The 23,266-nt window shown below is 43.4% G+C and overlaps 1 protein-coding gene across 2 annotated transcripts in view; it reads right to left on the bottom strand.

The window, feature by feature from the left end:
* Positions 1-209: 209 nt before the first annotated feature.
* KIFC1 (kinesin family member C1) overlaps positions 210-23,266 on the bottom strand; it is a 33,280-nt gene continuing 10,223 nt past the window's right edge. For both annotated transcript variants that reach the window (XM_089657178.1, XM_089657180.1), the window contains exons 4-17: positions 22,399-22,449; positions 22,092-22,124; positions 20,706-20,913; positions 18,462-18,639; positions 16,277-16,444; positions 16,062-16,184; positions 13,229-13,345; positions 12,969-13,142; positions 12,700-12,867; positions 7,353-7,491; positions 6,068-6,207; positions 4,863-4,936; positions 4,127-4,202; positions 210-1,546 (exon numbers count right to left, since the gene is read on the bottom strand). In XM_089657178.1, the coding sequence (XP_089513304.1) occupies positions 1,502-1,546; positions 4,127-4,202; positions 4,863-4,936; positions 6,068-6,207; positions 7,353-7,491; positions 12,700-12,867; positions 12,969-13,142; positions 13,229-13,345; positions 16,062-16,184; positions 16,277-16,444; positions 18,462-18,639; positions 20,706-20,913; positions 22,092-22,124; positions 22,399-22,449 (1,694 nt within the window). In that variant the 3' untranslated portion in view covers positions 210-1,501. The remainder of the gene's footprint in view (positions 1,547-4,126; positions 4,203-4,862; positions 4,937-6,067; positions 6,208-7,352; positions 7,492-12,699; positions 12,868-12,968; positions 13,143-13,228; positions 13,346-16,061; positions 16,185-16,276; positions 16,445-18,461; positions 18,640-20,705; positions 20,914-22,091; positions 22,125-22,398; positions 22,450-23,266) is intronic.

Genomic DNA, 23,266 nt, shown 5'->3' with positions numbered 1-23,266 from the left:
ATATATATATATATATATATATATACACACACATATATATATACATATATATATACATATATATATATATATATATACACACACACACACACATAAAGCGCTGCGTAAATGGACGGCGTTATATAAGTACCTGAAATAAAGATGAAAAGCAGAATCTCATACAGGGAATTGCCCACAGCAATATTATTATTAGGACACAAAACTCCAGATACTAATAAACGAAGGCAAATTTATTTACAATAACACATCACGCATATTTACATATGTACACACATCCATAAAAATTAAAGCACAAAAACGGACCATAAGAAGATTGCCGTTATAGCTGTCATGGGAAAAAAAGAAATATGAAACAGTAATGGGTTCACTCAACAAGGCAACACAATGCCCACAAAGCGGACCAAGAGTATTTCAGCACATGGATGTCCAGGAGAGATGAATCCTGATTGGGTAATGTGGGTTTCTATACTTCCTGCTTTGCTTTGGCCTTATTGGTTAAAGCCTTTATATATTTGTAGAAAGATAAAGATTTTTTTAACAGATTAAAAACCAGAATTAATAGCTGCAGAGAATATGCATAAACATGCAAGACTTCCTCTTCTGCCACAAAAGTAAGACGCTATCTTAAACAATACAGGTTTATTTTAAATGCTAGGCTATTGGTCCAGGGTACAATAAATATACATATTAAAGTCATTTTCTCCTGTTGTTGATGGATACATTTTTTTTTTCTGTTTGCTCATTCTGCATACAATACAGGACATTTCAATTCTGCAACAAAAGTAAAAAATACTGCCTTATAGGGCTCATACACAGGGATGCATCTGCCCATATAATGTAAAAATTGTGAGTATTTTGGTGCCTAGGAGGTACATGTGGTACATAGAGAGCCTGCTGCCAGCAGCCTGTGAAAGTCAATGACCGGATGAAATAATCAGTGGTTGTCAGGGACGGACTGACCATTTGGAAACTGGGGCACTGCCCGAGGGTCCGGGGTCAGTAGGGGGCCCCATGAGATGCCCCTGGTACCTTTTTCATAGCCTTTTTTGAGTTTGGGCAAGGACACAGGGGCCCCATGATCCGCTATTGCCTGGGGGCCCCATGAGTTGTCAGTCCGCCCCTGGTGGTTGTATGAACATCTGAGCAATACTCATGTACAAGGCTGTACGTCCCAAACGAAGACTTTCTGCATTTGGGGCATGCGTCCCTGCATGCATACGGACGGCCCCTGTACGAGAGTACCACTCAGATGTGTGTACAGCTGCTGTCTATTTCAGCCTATCATTGATTTGACAGGCTGATGGCAGCGGGCTGCATGTACCACCCTCAGTGCCTCCTGGCTGCTGAAACACTCCTGGTCTTTATGCTGTGTGGGCAAATGCGTCCATGTGCATAAATCCTAAACAATACAGGTTTACTTTAAATGCTAGGCTATGGTCCGGGGTATAATAAAAATACATATTAAAATTCATGCTTTCATGTGGTTGAGAAGATGAGACGATTATTTTCTGTTTGCCCGTGCTGTGCCAATCACACATTCGTTGACCTGCAATCAAAAAGATATAGTTTGTTTTTTTTACATTATCCCCAAAGCCAACAAACCCCCTCCAAATCCCCGTAGGGCTAAATACCAGAGCAAACTAAAAATAATTCCGGGTTTCTGCATTTTATACAAGAAGTGATAATTAGGAACACACATGAACCCCAAACCTCCCCCTTCCTCTCTGAAACTCATCCCAGCATTATTTTATTCTTTCACTTTTTTCTTGTAGTGATTAAGAAAATGTTTTACTCCGTCTGTGATGTCATAACCAGGCTTTTTGAATTTTTTCAGGACTAGCTGCTGAGAGCTCCACTCCTATTGCACTACACTTCCCAAGAGCCATTTACCTACACAGAGTACATGCAGGCACATTGGAGTCGAATCAGCAGCATCATTGTGCTGGGAAAGAGAAATCCATATATGCGTTTAGAGAGGCAGGGCAAGGCAGAGATCTGTAGTCCAGCAGGCATGGCTGACAGTTTCAGAGCAAAAAAAGCATTCGGTGGAGATTTCCTAAAACTGGAGCACACAGAATCTGGTGCAGCTGTGCATAGCAACCAATCATCTTCTAACGTCAGCTAAATAGAATAATAAAAGATTTACATCTTTTTGCAGGTAAATAATATGCACTTATTATTATTATATTTTTTTACTGTGAGCTTGCAAAGCATTGAACACGCGATCATTAGATCGCAGGTGCAATGCAGGGCTCTTGCAGACTGTCAGTGTAAGCTGTCACCTCACACCTCGTATGAGCAGGAAGTTAACACACTGTCAGGAAGACTCAACGAACCAATTACACTACAAGCTGACAGCAGCAAAGGCTGTCAGTACTTGTAGTTTTCACATTCACTGAACTCTGAATTAATGATGCGGCCGGGCGGGCAGAGAAGATCCGCTGCTTGCAGTGAAAACGAGGGATCGGGGGCAGATGCATCTGTAACATGGTTGTCATGTTTCACATGACTGTCATATGCCTTTAAGTGTTTTCTATATTTTGTTTTGCTCCTCCTTTTCTTTTGGTTTAGTTAATGCTGTACAGATAGCCCACCTTTTTTCCCAGAAATGCATTGCAGCAAGCCTCATGTCATGAAGCAAGTCACATTATGATCTTTTGACCTATCCGATGTTCATTGTTGTAAGATTCTCTAAGCTTATGGAATAAACTTCACAAGATATCATCTCGATTGAGTCACTGACTGTGGTATCCAACCGAGATTGGAGTTATCGCTATCTCATCACAACTGTAAGTTACAGAGATCACACTTTCAATGCTTAGATTGGAGAGACAGAACAATGGTACACCCCGAATATGGGTGTAGCATGTAATAGGTTACAAAAGCCTCGACAATAAAATTTGGAAGCTGATTGGTTACTATGCACGGCTGAACCAGATTCTGTATGCACCAGTTTTAGTAAATCTTCTCCACTGTGTTGTCAACCAAATTAGAAAGTAAATCGCTTTGAATTTTGTGGCAAATCACATCTGTCCAAATTAGAACAGTTCCAAGCAAAAGCAAAAAAAAAAAAAAAAAATCTACTAGCAATTCAAAATGATGTCACAAACAACCATCAACTTTGTCAAAGTAAAATAAGAGAATGATGGTCATCATGGTGCACAAGCAACTCTCCGTAATACTTAACGACACCCATGCTAAAATTCCTACAATCGTCACATGAACCTTGATCGCACCGTCCTTTCTTTGTAGATGGAATGATCCCGTATGGGGTTGGGTGCTCAGCCAGGCCATGCAGACCCCTTCCCATTCCACCACCTCTGGGAACCCTTTTCCTACACACCTCTTTCTTTCTCCTTTTTTATTTTCTACATTCAGTTTCTTCCCCTCTTTCTCTCATCTCCCATTTAGTACAATATTGCACAATATAGTTTTGCCAATAATTTCCTCCATCTTGCATAAATAACTTCCTGGCTTGCCCAAGAGGATCTCCCATATGGGCACATTTTCATTTAAATTTCAGGATAATCTACGGAAAACACAATGCCGTATAGATCTGCCATGACCTTTTACTTTATATTATGCATCTCATCCCGTGAGTTTTTATATGTTCTTCGTTTTCTACTTGTGAATGTAAAATATATGGCTTGTGCCTTTAACTGTTGAACCATAAACAAGACTCAAAACTTTCGTGAACTAAAATGATGTCACAGCGGAAACTTTGTTGCAATTTAAAGAGTTATGCGATTCCTAAAATTTCTGTGTAAAGTCTAAAATAAAACTGGAAGGCAGGCTCTTTGCTGCAAAAAATATATGCATAGTCTCTTCCTCCGCATTAAAATGTACCTACCTGCATGCGTACAGTCTTCTGTAAAATGTACATGGAGATGAACATGCAAAGTTCAGTTTACATTCCAGCACAAGGTCTGTGTGGTGGAATGACTGCACACCTGCATGGAGTGACGTCATCCCGCACTGGCCAATCAAGATGGCCGAAGACTAGCAGCCCTAAACAACCAGGGGACAGATGCCAGTGAAGAACATCTGCAGAAAAACCCAGTAACTAAACTATGCATCAAAATAAAGGTGTTAGACCAGAAGGAAAACACTAAAATGACTCGCTTACCTTGCTGGCAAAACGTAAAGAGTTCAAAGATTCTGCAAAGTTTTCCTCTAAAGGAGAAATATTCACAAACATCAACCTGGAACAGAGCAATTAGATGGTAATCAAATGAGAGTCCCCTCTTCCCAAAAAGCAAACAAACAAACTACAGATTTTAGGGCCCATTCATGGGGGTGCAGAGGCCCATACACCACAAAGAGCTGTTCATACTTCCGGAGCAGTGTGGAGCTCTATGCAGGCAGCCAACATTGCTCAATGGAGATGTGGCGGCTGCACAGACGGGGCTCATTCACATGGAGACTGAGGTCCAGATAGGATCTAAGAGTCAGTTGTTTGCACCTGGGAGCAGGGGCAGACTGACAACTCATGGGGCCCCCGGGCAATAGGGGATCATGGGGCCCCTGTGTCCTTGCCCAAATTCAAAAAAGCCTATGAAAAAGGTACCAGGAGCATCTCATGGGGCCCCCTACTGACCCCAGGCCCTCAGGCAGTGCCCGAGTTGCCAAATGGTCAGTCCGCCCCTGCCTGGGAGCAGCATGAAGCTCCATGCAGGCAGCCTATATTAGTCGATGGAGATGCAGCAGTTTGACAGGCATGCAGGGAAGGGTGCACAGACCCGGATGCACACGGTCTGATTTCGAGGTCATGCACCTTGGAGCTCGGCCATGTGAATAAGCCCTTATGTTGCACTAGAATAAGAAAGACTAGAAAAAAAAAAAAAAAAAAAAAGATAACTTACACTTTTGAGTTTCCTCCCAAACTGTTCTGTAGAAGATAAGTCAGTTTGCTGTTTCTGTAGGGTATATGGGAGTCCTGTAAGAGGGATAATAAGAAAGGTCACCCCTACAGTGCAATTCTGAATACATACTAATTAAAGTAAAACTCATTTTTTTTCATTTATAACAAAAGATCCGTAGGCCAACATTATCAGGAATAAAAAGCTTTCACTGCAACACCTACACTTCAATCCATAGCTGTCCCCCACCAGTCATTTCTGCCACCAGATCAGAGGTCACCACCAGGTGGAACGACCCACTTCAATTCAGTTCCCTTTCCCTCAGCTGAGAGTGTCATGCGCACACTCCCCCCATTGGAGGTGCAGCATCAGCCCCAACCTGGGCTCAGAAAACTACTAATCCTAATGTGTCATTACGTGTCGTGGGTTCAGTGCATGAGAAAAGACCGCCACCAGCTGCAGGAGAAGTAAACGGACCTGTGAAATCACTGGAGAGGCTGAAAGACCCTTGGGGGAAAAGGGTTGAATGTAAACACATACTATACATCTCTTTAGATTTTCTTTTAAGTATGAGGGTGGATAGGAAGTTAACTAAAACCTGAAGTTCTGCTTTAATGGCAACCATTAAAAAAAAATTATTAAAAAAAAAAAAAAAAAAAAAAGACAAGGACATGTACATGCTTCATGCATAATTAAAGCAGAGTTCCAGGTGAAAAAAAAAAATAAAAAAAAGTCAGCAGCTTCAAAAACTGTAGCTGCTGACTTTTAAAGGACAGTCACTTACCTATTCCTCAGTCCAGTGGTGTCCTCACCATGGCTGGTCTCACCGGCCGTCTTCTCTCCCTGGCGCCGGCATCTTCAGTGTGGGCATCCGGCTGTGACAGCTTGCAGCTTCAGAGCCGGGTGCCCACTGCGCATGTGTTAGAAGCACTGTGCTTTTTGAATGGCCCCGTAGTCTTCTAGGACCTGTCACATGCCCCAAAAGACTACGAGGGGGGGGGGGGGGGGGGAGTACAACTTCCGCTTCCGATCGCCTAAGGCGATCGCAGCAGAAGTGGGAGGGAGTACCTGTCAAATTCAGGTGCCCACTCCCCAAAGGTGCCAATCCTTAATGGGGGAGCGGGGGACAAAGGCTTAAAGCGGAACTTCCCCTTTTGGGTGGAGCTCTACTTTAAATACACAGGCAAAGCAACACAGCATGTACTCACTTTGTTGCACAGAGAGGTGATAACCATCCCCAGGGTGGACAGTGAAGTGTTGATGCTCTGCGTTTCCTTTAAACGATCACCAGTTGATAACGACCGGTCCAGACGCTCGCTCCCAGCAAGATCAATCAGGCTTAGGACCGCTATAGATAAAGTAAAGCGTTGCACAAACGGTTGGCAATATAAATCCTGTACAATAATAATAAAACTGGGATTTTTTTTTTCTACTAGTAATGGCAGCGATCGGTGACTTTTATCAGGACTGCGGCGGGAATTCTGACACTGGGGGGAACTAACTTGGTGTCACTGACATCCTCAGTGACACCAATACAGTGATCAGTGCTAAAAAAAATAAAAGAAAGCACTGACACTGTACTAATGGCACTGGACAGGAAGGGGTTAATGTGAAAGGCGATCAAAGGGTTAACTATGTGCAAGATGTGTTTTACTAGGGGGCAGCTTACCAATCATTCATTGTGGTGACTGCATTCGTTTTCTTTTATTAATACTATACACTGCCACTATACTAATGACACTGGCTGAAAAGGCATTAAGATCTTGGGGTAATCAAGAGGTTAATTGTGTGCCTAACAAGTGTTAATGTGTGTATCATGTGCTACTTTTTCCTAAAAATCTATTTATTCCTTCTCCCTACTTTGCAGAAACAAACAAACGATTGTTTCCTCTGCACAGAGCCCTAGGTTGATTGTCAACACAGAGCTCTGACCTATGATTGGACACAGCCAATCAGTAATACCCAGGACCTGTAGACAGAATCTTGCAGTCTCTAATCACAGTGGGAGTTGGAGTGCAGGGTGTGCGCCCTGTACCCAGAAGAGGCCAGCAACATACCGGTACATCACTGTGCCTGTACGGGCCGCCCCTCCGTAGTGCATGGCGGTCCTAAAGTTAACCGATACATTTGCAGGAGAGCTTGTTCTGTTGAAAAACTACCAACTTACTTGCTGAATCACCAGGTGAAAGCAAAGGAAAAAAAACCCAAAAACGAATGCAGCCATCACAGCTAGGAATTGGTAAGCTGTAATATAATAAAATGTTTGCTTTTGGGTTTAATACCACTAACAGCAGCAGAGTAAATGCTGGTCCCCTGGCCTGCCAGACAGGGCTGTGCGGTAAATCTCAGAAAAACAAGTTCAGAAACACATCCTTTGGTGGGTAAAATATCCCCTTCTATGCATTTCATCTGTGTATTTAGCCATTTGGTTGTAGTAAGTACATTTGAGTTACCAAGTCTCTCCTGGTACTCCTAACCTCTGCAGAAACTTACACGATGTATGGACATCTCTTAGCTTGTTCTCGCCCTCAATTTTCAGCTGGAAAACACTGTGGCTGCGAGACGACCGGTCGTTAAGCGCCGTTTTGGCCACAGAGCGATGTGTTTTAGCTGCATGGAGGAGGTCATGCACCTGGGATGAAAAGAAGCATTCAGATTTATTATTATCTACACCCTAGAATATAAAATAGTGGTAGTTCCAAATGTTTTGCATCACATGATATTACTGCAAAAGGTCAAAGCAGCACAAAAAAAAAAAAAAAAAAAAAAAAAAAAAAAAAAAGAAAAAAGAAAAACACAACACACTTAAAGTGAATTTTAGGGCAAGTAAATGCAATAAATTACCCACATTTTTGTTAAAATATAAAAGATGAGGTTGCACCGAGTAAACAGACACCCAACATATCAAACCTTAAATGTGTGCGCACCCATAAAATAGTGACAAACTTCAGTACCCGATATTTTCTATGGATGACGCTTCAACAGCTCCTACAGGTCATCAGTTTAGTGTTACAGAGGAGGTCTGGTGCTAGAATTTTTGCTCTCACACTGGCGTGCGCAGCGATATGTAACATGGGTATCGCAATCAACATTTGACATATAGGCACCTCAGACGTGTGCGTTTACGTATATGTGGGGGTGGGATGTTATGTTCTTGGGTGTAACTATTTTTTTAATTAAAATAAAAATGCTTCACTTTTTTTCCCATCACGTAGGGGACACAAAGTCCCTTATGTGATAAATCTTTACGTGACAGGTTCTCTTTCATGAGACATGCAGGGTCTAAGAGACGCTGCATGTCTCGTTTGGGCTCCACTGGATGTATTACAATGCATTCCTCCCCGGATAGAACAAAAAGGGACAGGATGACCCTGTGACGTCAAATACATTGCTTTCCGGGTTACAGCAAGAAGGGGAGGAGAGTGGATGTGTGTCCACTTCTCTCTCCCCTCCCACCCGCCATGTCAGCCCCGGGCCCATGGAGCCCAGAATACATGATGGTGGCGCTGTTACCGGGGTGTGTGGCAGCCATTGGGTGGCACTGCAGCCTCCCGACTTCTTCCATCTGACATGCAGGAGTCTTCCGGCCTGTTTTATGCACAATCCTGGTGGCTGCAGCCAACAGATTGTGCATAAACCCCCCCTGGCTGTCAGGTCCATACAAACTACAGAACTGGCAGTGAAAGAATTAAAGCCCAGCTGAAGTTGTAATTTAAATCCACCAAACACATTCCAAGTGCAACAAAACAAAAAGGCGTGCAAACTCGTATCTGGTAGTTTTCTTTAAAAAGTAGCCTCAGCTTTGCATGTCACCCATCTTTCCCAAACGCTCACAGCCGCTTCTCCTCTTCATATAACATGGATTTCAAATATCAACTCGTCCACGTTGTTGCTCATATAGACAATTCATCAAGACTGTACTCATGCCTTCTGCCCACTATAAAGTATAGTTGGTTGAATCAAACATCTCCATCCCACACTTTCAAATATCCCCCCCATCCAAATCAATCTTTTCTTTCTTTGAATTGAGTTTTCCTTTATGTCACATATGCAGACATGATGCCTGTTACTTTCTGTATGCATTATGAACAGCACTCTATATATATTGTATGCTATATATGTATTGATAAAGTTAAAGAAAAAGTAAAAAAAAATAAAAGTAGCCACAGCCTTATTAGGAAAACCTGCTTCCTGCCAGCATGCTGCATAGGACACTTGCTCTGTGTGTGAAGGATGTGGTCTCTCTGCAGAGGTCTGGCACATCCCTTAAAGAGGAAGGCCTAAAGAAAAAAAAAATCTGCTACCATGTTCCCTGCTAATTAAACTAGTTCTGAGTCAGAAGGAGGGTGTATCAGACCTCTGCAGAGAGACCACTGCTTCCCCATGGAAAGCAAAGAGCCTTCTCTGCTGCATGTAAACAGGGTAAAAGCTTTTCAGCTTAGTCTCAGCTCAGCGATCACACGGCAAAGGTCCAATACATTCCCTCCTTTAAGAAATTACAAAAAGAGGGCACTCCAGCCGAGTGCATTATCCCAAAGTATTTATGAAAAATCTGGGCTACAGACAAGTAACACGAGCAATTCTAATTCTTGTTTGGGAGTATAATTTATGATGATTTCTATTAAATACCATGGGGTAAAGCACTAGCTAGGCTTCAAGACACCCCCAGTCCAAGAGGGCAGCAAGGCTTGAAGCCAGGGTGGATAAAAATCAATGATAAAAAAAATAAAAATAATCAGATTTTTTTTAAATAAAATGATTTTTGAGGAAAATATATTACAATACAAAGGTTATTCCATCATGAAATAAAGATTAGTTTTTTTATTTATGTAGAAGAAGGTTGTATATGTTTAATTTTTAACATGAACAGAGTTAAGAAAAAGACCTTCATTTTAACTTCTACAAACCTATGAATACAGAATCAACCCCTTCAGTGCCAAGTTTCAAGAAGTTCAGTGAATAGAATAGAAACAATATTTTTCTGATTGTTTGGAGTGGAATAGATCTGCACAAGAAGAAAGTGAAGCTCAGTGTGAGGAGGAGGAAGGGGCTGACAGTCTAAGTTTCCTAAAATATATATATTTTGTTTAGCCAAATTAGTTACCAAACATGGATGTTTAAGCAAATCACAGATGCTGGAATGTTATTGTTTCAGTTGAATAAATCTATTTAAATTGTTATTATTAAGGTAATGATTATTTTTCTCCTTCCTAAGTACAACAGAAAAGTTGTCCAAATATGAATGATTAACCTATTAAACTGGGGATAAAAAAACTAATATGAAAAGTTGTTATTCTAAAAATCTTCATCTACTTGTATATTAAAGTTATACCGGCAAGAATTAGTCTTTATGTAGAAAACTAGGATTTAAATCAAGCCTTACTGACTAGTGATTTAAATCGTGATTTAAATCAGTTTGATTTAAATCAAATCCACCCTGCTTGAAGCAATACCCCAGTGATGTGAAGTTATCTTCACTTTCAATAAATTTATATTTGAAAAAATTGTGATTTTAGAGGATACAATTGCAACCGCTATTACGTGGACAGGCAAAATGAGTACATTAAGAGCCAACAAACCAAAAGCGGTTGTGCACAGAATAATAAAACTGTAACTAGTGATAAAGGAAATGGTATGTCAAGAATTACATTGACCACATTATGTCAATGGATCAGCATGTGGAACAGATGAGGATCCATACATCTATTTCCCGATATCAAGCATTAGTGAGTGGAATATTAGTATATAAAATACACAAAGTATATAATGGAACCAAGGGTTACATGGGACTATCCGCAATTTGTCCCTGCGGGAGATCCTGTAGAAAAAAAACAACAAGAAGATCGAAGAGGAAGTAAAAGAAGGACATAAAAAGCACTCGGACACAGGTTATGGAGCCTCTGTCATTCTAGTAATGAAAAGCTGCCTATTTGATATAGAAGGATGGGCACGTTGGATCCAAGGAGTCCAGGTTTGAAATAAATCTCTCATGGGTGTCTGAAAGAATGCTGGAGAGCTTTTCTTGCACAATAGTTTTTATTGGTTTTTCACTTTTATCTTGTTTGAAGAAATAATGTCACCCAAACCATACTCTCCGCTCCTCGCAAGACCTCCTACTCTCTAGCTCCCTTGTCTCCTCCTCCCATGCTCGTCTCCAGGACTTTTCCAGAGCCTCCCACATCCTCTGGAACTCTCTACCCCAATTTATCAGACTATCTCCTACTCTGTTCACTTTTAGGCGATCTCTGAAAACCTCTCTCTTCAAGGAAGCCTATCCTGCCATCAGCTAATAATGGAATCTTCTACTCTTCCAACCAGTCCATCACCCACAGTTACTACCTTTTGTACCACTAGCCCCTCCCTCCTAAATTGTAAGCTCTGAGGATCAGGGCCCTCCTATCCCTCTTGTATTGAACTGTACTGTTGCTGTATTGTCTCCCACTATATTGTAAAGCGCTGAGCAAACTGTTGGCGCTATATAAATCCTGTATAATAATAAAGAGCAATGAGTTAGAAAAGAAAGACCCTCGCAGGGGATCAATTGATAAATATACAAAACAATCAACAACACAGACAGATTAGCCTTCAACAAGAACACGCCCAAATTAGAGCGAGATGAACCTGAGTAAAATACACGGCCAAGGTAAATCGCAGCAGAGAGCTGTGGGAAGGTAGGGGTGGGGAGGGGGGATAACATCACAGAAGAGCAAAGAGAAGAGGAGGAGTACAGTTAGAAGTTAAAAAAAAAAAAAAAAAAAAAAAAGGTTAGGAAGAAAGAATCAGAGGTAAGAGAATCTGAGTGCAAGGACCCCCCTTAAAAGCGGTACGAACCCAAACTATTCGGAAAGTGAAGGGTAAGCGCAAGACCACCAAGGGCTCCACATTTTCAGGAACCGAGGATGAGAATCATTAAGGATACTCAACATTTTTTAATGAATCACGAGGGTGGTCATAATATTCCTCACCTCCGCAATCTGAACAGTTGGTTTCTTCCAGGCCTCAGCAATGGCCCTTTTAGCCGCTATAAAAAGACAGGTAGCCAGTCTCTGCTGGTGGGACAAGAGGCCAGAAAGTGGGCAATGGAGGAGCGCATGACGAGGATCTCTACGGTAAGAGTGAAAAAGGGTCGACAATAGGCCATAGACTCTGGACCAAAAGCCCACTAGCCGTGGGCACGTCCACCATACGTGTAGCTCATCTACACAGACTCCACAAGAGAGCTTTTCATTAATAAAGAAAAAGTCTAGGAGGTGGTGAACTTCTGTAAAAGGTATGAACTGTTGTTTCCAAGCTTTCGCTATGATTTGTTTTGCCACCAATAGTACATGTGTAGCCAGCTTAAATTGGCATTTAGTGAGGCCCGGGGGTTTCAGGTGGAGAAGGACATTCCACGACGTGGAGGTATCTTCAATACCTGTACTGGACTATCACACTGTTGTGCAGGAGGCTTTTTTTTCTTTTTGTTATACACTCCCTGCTTTGCCAGAGCTAGAGCGCTCCCAAATACCAAGGAGCAGGTTTGCTGGTTGCAAATCTATAGGTCTGACATAGCAGGTGGTGTGTTGGACCTCTGCAGAGAGACCACTGCTTACAGACAGAATGCAAGGGTCCTCCTCTGCAGCAGGACACTGGCTTTTCTACACAAGCTGTGGCTGCTTTCTAGGTAAAACAAACAGTAAAGACTTTGCACATCTTGTTTTGATGCAGCTAAAATATTTTGCTGGATAAGCCAGACCAACAGAAGAACTCGTCCATCGTCTGCTACTCCTCACTGTCCAGTCAATGGCTGGGGGAAGAGTCAAGTAATGAACAAAAACCATTGTGAGCTTCAGCTTCTTACCTCCTCTACACTGGAGACCTCCACATAGCGCAGGTTGGTGACGTAGACTTCATTGCTGGTGTTATTTACTTTGCGGATGTCGTATTCCTGCTTCTTGTCAGGCCGGTTCACCAGCAGATCCTTGATAGTCTCGTTATAGATTTCAAGAAAACTTGCTGTGAATTTGTACTATAGGAAGGCAAAGAGCAGGCAGTGAAAAAGCTGAAGTAGCTACTTAGTTGCTGATCATCTCTATGCTGATCATCTCTATGCACAGCCTGTATTCTCACCTGCCACCCCTTTATCTTCAGCTCCTCTGCACAGCTGAAAATCTGCCGAATGGCCCGAGGGATCATCCCCATTGTCTCCACAGAGACGTTGTCCGGACCCTCCATGGTGTAGGTTTTTCCGCTGCCAGTCTGTCCGTACGCAAATATACACACTGGATACCCGTCAAGAGCAGACTAATTAGGGGAAAGGATAGTGTAATCGGCACAGATGGAACCAGGAAACATATACAACACAGGACGATGACGGAGTCAGGATCTACCTGGACCAGCAATGAAATCTCCTCAAACACAGCTGCCTGGCCAGTGGTCGGCGGGAAGACGCAGTCAAAATTAAAGTCATATTTCACAGATTGGCTCTTCTCTCTGCCAATGTGGGACTGAAGAAAAAAAAAAAGGAAAGGATACAAATCAAATGCGAGTTTGCAAAGTCACAGAATACATTGGGCGAGATTTACTAAAACCGGAGCACTCAGAATCTGGTGCAGCGTGCATGGGAGCCAATCAGCTTCTAACTTCAGATTGTTCAATTAGGCTTTAACCCCTTGCCCTCCTGAGGATTTCCCCCTTTCTTGACCAGGCCATTTTTAGCGTTACTGCGCTGCATTAATTTAACTTACAATTGCGTGGTCATGCAACCCTACACCCAAATGAAATTTGCTCGGCGATCACCAGGCGCCGGTGAATAATCACTGGCCAGCACCCGGTGATTGACAGCCGTGGCTGGTGGCACGCGCACGACCCCTACCCAGAAATGCAAAATCACGTATATATACACGTGATTTTGCGCACCCGTTCCACTCTGTAGCAGTACTTCTGCTATAGGACGGACGGGAAGCGGTTACTAATAAAATCTGGAAGCTGACTGGTTTCTATGTAGAGCTGTACCAAGTTTTGCACTCTCCAGTTTTAGTAAGTCTCCCCCATTGTGTCTTCAATGATAAGATGTCATGACAAAGGTCTACCAAACATTTGTATTCAGTACAGGGGGAAATCAGCATGCCATACAAAAGCATGGACCTATGGTATGCCTTCTTTGATATAAAACACACATTTAACTGAAGATGGGTAAAGGAAACCTTTAGAGAAGCTCTCCTCTATGATAGTCCCTAAAACCCTGACTGCAGGTAGCCTGGTTTTCTACTTACCTTCAGCCGTGATCCAGTGAAATCCCCTTCGACATGGACCTAGACGGCTCCTCTTCAGTCATGTGCTCTGTGGTTCTATTCATGCCTATGGTTAGCCCTACTTATGGCAGCCTCTAGCAACCACCTGAAGTACAGCTATCCCCATAGGAATGAATGGGGCTGCCTGCTCCCGTGGGGAGGGGGGGCTGTACGAAAAGGACAACTTCATTACAAAGTGAAGTTGACTATTACGAGGTGGTATCAAAAAGTAGAGACTAGTTTTGTAGAACGCAAACAGATGGAAGCACAAGGCTGCACGCAGGAGGGAGAGTACAGGGGGTGACCCCATCAATGTGGCCTTGCTGGGGTGGCTTCTGGACCTTGTTTCTCTGTCAAGTATTTGTACTTCTGTCCAGCGTGAATGCTATTCAAATCCTTTTGCAGGTTAAACATCAAATTCCAACCACAGTGTTTGTGGTTTACCTGGCATTGAGCTTTACGAGTTGGTATAAAAAAAAAAAAGTTTTCAGACTAGTTTTGTAACAGGCCAATAGATGGCAGCACAAGGCTGCATGCACAGTCACAAGGAGCACCGACCTTCATAAGGCAGTGTGCCAAAAGATATCGTCCTGTGTACATCGAGAGCTGTGCAACTGGTGCTATTCTGACCTTGTGCGTTACCACGTCTGCAAAAATAAAGTTTTCCAGCAAGCCCATTCGTGAGCAGTCATCAGTAGATGGACAGCACTTGAACAGGACTGGCCATAGATGGATTGAAATTCAGCCAGTCCTTGCTGACCCGGCCGAATTTCAATTCAATTCTTCTATGGCCAGCTTTATGCAAACAGAGCAAGGCAAAAACTAGAGTTCTGATTGGCTAAATGCTGATTTGCAAGAGATGGATCTCAGCAGAGTCCAATCTGCCTGGTGAATGAAAGTGCACTTTAAATACCAAGCGCAGTAATGAGAGCTGACCAAGGCAGAAGGCTAGCTGTATATATTGAAGGAGGTAATGAGTATGCATATCCTTTAGGTGACTAAACCCCCTGCATTTTAACCTCCTTAGCGGTATTCCCGAGTGTAGCTCGGGGTAAAATGTCAGTACCAAGAGCGGTAACCCCGAGCTACACTCGGGCTTACCATGCGGCGTTGCTCAGGGAGTCCCTGCAGCACTTACCTTGTCCTTCGCTCCCGTGATGTGTCCCCTGCAGCGTCCCCGGCCATCTCCTCCGGCCGATGCCGGCATCCGGCTTCCGTGTTCCGGTCCCTGTGATGTCGGGACGTACGGGCGCCGGAACCGGCAGCAAATTTGAAATTTTTAAAAAATGTCTTTTTTTTTTTTAAAATGATCATTACATAGTAAAACATTGCTGTTTCAATGCATTTCACATACATTTTGTCCCGAGTGCTTTGTCCGGCGCCCTGCCTGCATTTTTACTGTTCTTTCTGCCTGGAAACTTAGAAACGTCCATGGTGTCCAAAAACGTCCCTTTACGTCAAAAGCGGTTTTAGACCGGCTAGAGAACAGCGATAGTAAATCAGAACCACTTGCAGAATTGAGTGATAATGATTTGTGGGGAAATTCATCATCAGACACTGAAAACGATTTTGCGACTTTGCTCAGTGATGTGCGAACTTGGCGCTATATTTAAAATTTCAGTGTTTTTGGTTTGATTATATTATTGAATTAAATTTATTATTATATTATTTTTTGTGATTATTAAATTATAATTTATGATTTCGTGTTTCAAATTTTATCCTACCCGGGATGTTTACTAGACTCTTGTTCGTACAGATTTAAGTGAGTTATTCCTAAAATTTACAGCCTACAATAAAAAACTACATATTTCCATGCAAAAAAATGGTACCGCTTTCAGCACAAAAAAATCGGAAATAATCATACCACCGAGGAGGTTAATAGTACAGGGGCACTTTATACGAGATGCAATCATGTCATGTAATGGCTTACCTCCTCCACCTTTGTTAGAACAATGGCCTTCTCGTCATTCGGAGAGAAGAGGACATTTCCAGCAGGAAGGGCCTTCTCAGATTGGAGGGCTGGCCTCACTCTGCAAAATACACGTATATTGCCCTGTGATGGGGAGAAGAAAACCCGTAAGGAGACCCATAACATATTACGTAGATACTTCTGAGAAATGCAGAATACATAGTGATAGGTCTTACCTTTAGCTCCTGGACGGTGTTATGCAACCTCCTCCTCTCAGTCTCCAGCGCATGCACTTGTGTATCCCTGTCTTCTACAGTATGTTTCAGGGAAGAGATCTCTGCACTCTGATCACTCACAAGTGTTTTCAGTCTGGAGTTTTCTCCCTCCAGACAAATCAGTTTTTGCTATAGAAAAAAAGGAATGCCAGATTTAAGTTTAGATATATTTACTGCTTGTTAAAATTGTTCTGAAGACTTTTTACCTTCATGCATTATGCATGAAAGGAACAACCTTCTGAGTGCAGCTTCCCCTTAGCCCCCCCTCCAAAACTTACCTGAACCTGATCCAGCGGCTCTCCTGGATCTCTGCCTCCTCATTTGCAGAGACACAAGAGCTGGAGCCGTTGGCTCACCCTGTTGTCAATCACAGCCAGTGAGGAGGGAGTGGTGGGTGGGGCTGAGCTGCGCTCTGTGTCAAACACATGGGAGCGAACATACAGGAGTGCTCCCATAGCAAGTGGCTTGCTCGGGGGCCACTCAGCAGGGGGGAGGAGCCAGGAGCATAAGCAGAGAACCCGAGGAGGATCAGGGCTGCTCTGTTCAAAACCATTGCATAGAGCCGGTTAAGTATGACAGGATTGTTACTTAACAACAAAAAAAATTTGAATAAATAATGTGAACCTTTAGTATCACTTTAAAAATATATATAAAATATGTCAATGTCTAGCCTGGGCATAGGCACACTTAAAAACCAGCAACGATCTCTCATAGTTGTACATAAAAGCTGGCACTCGTCAATAGGCTATACAATTTTTTATTTATTTTTTTTTGTTTAACTAGAGCATTGTTTCTCAACCTTTTTTCAGTCAAGGCACCCCTTAAAAGTATGGGCAGTCCTGAGGCACCCTTTAAATTATGGACAGTCCTGAGACACCCAATTCCAAAATGTGAATTTATTCTTCCAAAGCAAATACACTTCTGCACACTGGTACTGACTAGTATTCCAATGTTTCTTTTCTCCCTCATTTTTTCTCCATCACTGAGCTAATGTGACCCCAGCATTGATGGAGAGGGGCGGGGGAAGGTCAAACTAGGATGCTGCGCAGGCAGCTGACACCCTGCTTATCAACTGATGTCATTGGTTGGGTTGTCAGGACGCCGTTGGTCAGAAAGTCGTAATGGTGCACAATGAGATCCTATGACTTTGTGCAACTAAAAGGCAGGCTTGTTCCACCCGCTGGCTTGTGTACAAGTTTTGGGCACTTTTAGACATTTTGCCAAGGCACTCCTGAAGAAACCTCAAGGCACCCTGGTTGAGAAAGGCTGAACTAGAGAATGGGGTGAAAAAAAACACAGCTAGAACAGTGTTTACGAGTTTCAGCCAGGAATGGCCTTACTCTTTGGCTAGGAGTAAACCCATTCCTGGCTGAAACACATCAGCACCGTGAAAGAGTGCCGGCTTTTATGTATACCTTAGCCCCAGTCCTGCTGTTAGCGCAGATACCAGAGTACGGCGAGTTTAGTCTGGAATCTCCCAGAGTTGCTTGCACTGGCCTGTCCCACACCTCTACTACTGGTTTATGAAGCCACCTACCATAGTGATGGACCAAAAGTAAGGTGCAAGAGGAAGTAAACCACACAAGACATTATTATTAATATACAGTATTTATAAAGCGCCAATAGTTCGCTCAGCGCTGTATATTACAAAGGGGGACAGAACATGTGACAGAACAATACCAATACAATGCAAAACATGAGGGGATTGAGGGCCCTGCTCCTTGGAGCTTACAATCTAGGAGGGAGGGGATGGTGGCACAGGAGGAGATAGCTGTGGGGGATGGAGTGGTAGGAAGAGTGGAGGAGATCGGCAAGTTAGCAGGGGGTGGTGTAGGCTTCCCTGAAGAGATGGGTTTTCAGGGTGCGCCTAAAGGAGAGGAGAGTAGGTGATAATCTGATGGGTTGGGGCAGGGAGTTCCAGAGGATGGGCGACACCCTGGAGAAGTCCTGGAGGCAGGCATGGGAGGAGGAGACCAGGGAACTAGAGAGAAGGAGGTCTTGTGAGGAGCGGAGTGTGCGTGTTGGGCGGTACTTGGATATTAGGTCAGTGATGTAGTACGGGGCAGTGTGGTGGACAGACGTGTTAATTGAACATCAGAACACCCCAGTAATGCAGAAAATTAAAAAAAACAAAACCCCCACCTACCTCCTTATGCTTTAGCTGTTCTGTAAGACTGTGACTGGTCTCCCGTAACTCCTGTACAGTATTTTTCTCATTAGACAACTCAGTTTCCTGTTTCTGGCAAAGGCCAGTCAGACGCCGAACCTCTCTCTCCAAGTTCGCCAGCTTCTGCTGTTCGGACTTCAGCTTTGATTCCACAGTTCTGGCAAAAACACGATACGATCATATATCTCTAGTCACCATCATAGCACTATTTACAACTCAACTCCAGGCAGAATTTATTTTGTTAGATGGAAGTATCTCTGTTAGGTGTTTATAATTGTGCTAAACCAACAATATACTGCACAAAAGGACTCTTATTGGAAAATCTCTTCTGTGTAGACACTGATGGCACCCCTGAGAAAAATCTTGGAAGATGGATACAAATGAGACTTTTCCTGTTTATAATCCATTCTATCATGGGGAGCATACCTGGGTGACTTGATTGTTCAGTTTTTCAGATGGTGCTGCCAGAAATATATTTCAGGACTATTAGGGCTTATTCATACTTGCTTTGGTTCTGAAAGGCACTCTGCATTGGAGGGAAGATTTGCAGAGACGAGCTGGCACCCAGCATAAGACTGCCTAAGCACACCAGGGTGGGGGTTCGGGGGGGGGGGGGGGGGGGGGAGGGGTGCGATAAAATCCAAATCAATCCCCAGCAGCTTGCTGGGAATTCATATTTTTAAAATAGCTGTCCATGGGAGGGAAGGGAAAGGGAGGGGGTGCGGGGAACACTGCTATGGGGGAAGGGGGGGGGGGGGGGGGGGGAAAGAGGACACTACCGTAGGAGGTGATGTGAAGGGCAGTAAAAGACATTGCTATGGGGGTGGTCCTGCCCATAGCAGTGTCCTCTGCTCCCTTCACATCACCTCCCCCCCACAGCTGTGTCCTCTGCCCCCCCCTTTCCCCCATAACAGTGACCTCTGGCCTTCTTACCCCCGCCCCCCAGCAGCGTCTTCTGCCACCCCCCTCTCTCCTCTCATAGCAGTGTCCCAAGCAGTAATCTACCTGTGTACACAGAGGAGAGAGTGGAAGTCAGTACAGGTTTGGATGGTTGGGGAGGGAGGTTGTCAGCGTGACTTTTCATATTAACAAGCTGGTGATAGGTTGCTAGGACTTTTGGGTTAACTTGAAAAGTTAATTTTGAAGGTCCTCATCCCACCCTCTGTCCTCAGCTGTGCACTGAGGGTCTGGTGGCACAGGGTCCTGTTCGAGGTCTCCCGGTCGATAGACCGTGGCTTATGGATTGCAGCCCCCCATTCTACATGTATCCTGTTTTGTGAACAGTGCCCCATCATTGGTGTTAGTGGGAGGAACAGTGCCCCATCATTGGTATTAGTGGGAGGAATAGTGCCCCATCATTGGTATTAGTGGGAGGAATAGTGCCCCATCATTGGTATTAGTGGGAGGAATAGTGCCCCATCATTGGTATTAGTGGGAGGAATAGTGCCCCATCATTGGTATCAGTGGGAGGAATAGTGCCCCATCATTGGTATCAGTGGGAGGAATAGTGCCCCATCATTGGTATTAGTGGGAGGAATAGTGCCCCATCATTGGTATTAGTGGGAGGAATAGTGCCCCATCATTGGTATCAGTGGGAGGAATAGTGCCCCATCATTGGTATTAGTGGGAGGAATAGTGCCCCATCATTGATATTAGTGGGAGGAATAGTGCCCCATCATTGGTATCAGTGGGAGGAATAGTGTCCCATCATTGGTATCAGTGGGAGGAGTAGTGTCCCAACATTGGTATCAGTGGGAGGAATAGTGCCCCATCATTGGTATTAGTGGGAGGAATAGTGCCCCATCATTAGTATTAGTGGGAGTAAAAGTGTTCCATCATTGCTGTCAGTTGGATGAAAAGTGCTCCATCATTGGTCTCAGTGGGATGAATAGTGCCCCATCACTGGTATCAGAGGAAGGAATAGTGCCCCATCCTTGGTATTAGTTGGAGGAATAGTACCTAATTGTTTATATCAGTGGGAGGAACTGTGCCCCATCATTGGTGTCCGAAAAAGGCAAAATGCCCCATAGTTGGTGCCAATGGAAGAAAATGGTGCCTCCTAGTTTGTATCAGTGGGAGGAATAGTTCCCCGTGGGCCAGATAGAGGCAAGCAAAGGGCTGCATTCGGCCCACGGGCTGCAGTTTGGAGACCACTGGTCTAGAAGGTTTTATAGCAATTGAGGTAGTATATTGTCAGACATTGCGCAGCGCCCCTGAAATTACCTTAGCTGTTGGCTGAGATCAGCATTTTCAATACTCAGTATATCCACTTGCTTCGCAAGCTGTTCCTTGGTGTTCAGAAGACGAGCGTTCTCTCCAGAGAGGCACTGCATCTTTCCCTTGTAAGTTGTCACTTTGTCTTTCATATCATTGACCTGACCCTTCAAGTCCCAGGCAGCACGCTTCTTTGTGCCTGCTGGCTGAGTGGGTGCTAAACCGTAAATGGGAAATTTGATATGAATAAATATAAATTAAATGGCATAGATGCTAAGAAATCGGTGTGACCAGGCATTGACCTTCTCTTCTCTATGGAGAAAAGGGAACAAAAAATGTGGGGATTGGTGGTAGGGGAGAGAAAGGAAAGCAGTTGCTATTGGGAAGTGGCATTAAAGCAGTTTGTTGAAGGCTGCATTTGGCTTCCTTACTTTTGAGACAGACCCAGAACAAGCATACTGTAAAATGGATTTCTGAATGCCTCATTTCTACAGCTCTTTCAGGCCTGTGACCCAAAGGGGGGTATTTACTAAAACTACTGCACTGGGAATCTGTTGCAGCTGTGCATGGTAGCTAAATCAGCTTCCAAATTCAGCTTGTTCAATTAAATTTTGACAATACAACCCAGTATCTGATTGTTTTTTTTGTGCATAAGATTTTGCACATGACCCCCCCAAACTGTTGGACCCTTGAAAGCCAGGCAACTACCAATCTCAATAGGAGAGGTAAAAAAAATGGCAGTCTATACATACACCTTAGCAGTGCTGTAGCAAGAAAAACTCCAATGTGTGCATCCCTTTAGGTCAGCGGTTCTCAACCTGTGAGTCGCAAACCCTTTGGGAGGGTCGAATGACCCTTGCTACACCGTGCTTCAAGACAAAATTTCATTTATTTGTAATTAGAAATAAATATTTCACAATATATAATTACATATTGTTATTGTGATCACTATGCTTTAATTATGTACAATTTGTAACAATGAAAATACATCCTGCATATCAGATATTTACATTGAGATTCATAATAGTAGCAAAATTACAGTTATGAAGTAGAAACGAAAATAATTTTATGGTTGGGGGTCACCACAACATGAGGAACTGTATTAAAGGGTCGCGGCATTAGGAAGGTTGAGAACCACTGATTTAGGTAAACATGAACCAAATATACCTATAACCAGATTTCTCAGCATATATGCAATGCTATTATAGGGAATGCTGGCAATTTGACTTGCAGCTCTGTGGTAAGGGTGGTGGTGGTGGTGGTGGTGGGGGGGCGGGGGGGGGGGGGGTTGGGGCGTGTGCAGACAGTACAGGATGCCTCAAGGCCACCATTTTGTCAGCAACTGACATTTTTAATAAAAATAAAACAGTTAGCTGCGGTTTTGCTCAGACTCACCTGGTGCAGTCATTTTGGGTTTGGCTGGTGCAGCTGCAAGGAAAAAAACAATTTGACCAGTAAGACCAGACTTAGCCAGCATACAGCTTAATGTAACAGATCACACAAAGTGGACTTGTCATCAAGTAACCCATGCCATTAGAGCAATCATCTAACAGTGCCCCTGCATTGTTCTCTTTTCTATTAATAATCCCCAGATTGTGGTGCACAGCATACAGGACTCAGTCATTGCTTTCCCGATACACCATGAAAAAGAAAAACAAAAAACTTGGTTACATTTGAAATGATTGCCTATTAGATCACTTACCTGATAAGTTTGCTCTGTTTCTTGGATTTATTACTGCCAGAGACTGTCGACCTGCAACACCAAACAGTGCACAATTTAACTTCATCATCATTGTATTTTTTTTTTTACATACTTTTCCCTCTTCTTTTTCTTTTCTCTATAATTTGTTATAATTTTGAATCTGGATTTGTGTGACAAGCTAGGCTTGCTGTGAGTAATTATACTAGCAGCCTTTTTTTTATAAACTAGGGAAAAAGAAAAAAAAAAAAGGCTTTTTTGTCAAAATGAGACAGGGTTAGCATGGGTGGTGGATGTGTGTCCTGTTTTTCTCAGAAAGCAGGTCATGGGGGTAAGTGTTAACAAGTCATTAAGGGCATGAACTAGAGTTTATCTCCTAGATTGTAAGCTCCAAGGAGCAGGGCCCTCGATCCCCTCATGTTTTGCATTGTATTGGTATTGTTCTGTCACATGTTCCGTCCCCCTTTGTAATGTACAGCGCTGAGCGAACTATTGGCGCTTTATAAATACTGTATAATAATATACATTTAAAGGAGAAGAAAAGCCTAACTATTTTATGTTCCATCCCACTCCTACCTATCCTGCGTCACCTGTTAAGGAAAGAAAAAAAAAAAAAAAAGAGAAAAGTGTATACTTCTATAAACCTATCCTTATTCTGCTCTGGTTTAGTCACGTGATCCCGCAGCTCCGGCACCCAGTGCCTGCTACATTGGAGAATAGGGAGCACTAACAACAGCTGGACCATGGGAGCCTATAGGTGAAGATACAGCTCCGAGAAATCACAGTCATTGTTAGGCACTCCCTTGTTTAAAGGAGAAGTTCACCTTTCATAACATGTTACACCCATTTTCAGGGTTTAACATGTTATGAA

The sequence above is a fragment of the Staurois parvus genome, unplaced genomic scaffold, assembly GCF_062004578.1.
Source record: "Staurois parvus isolate SC_StPar_1 unplaced genomic scaffold, SC_StPar_1.0 ptg000973l, whole genome shotgun sequence".
Lineage (NCBI taxonomy): Eukaryota > Metazoa > Chordata > Amphibia > Anura > Ranidae > Staurois > Staurois parvus.
This window is presented reverse-complemented; position numbering and strand designations above follow the sequence as displayed.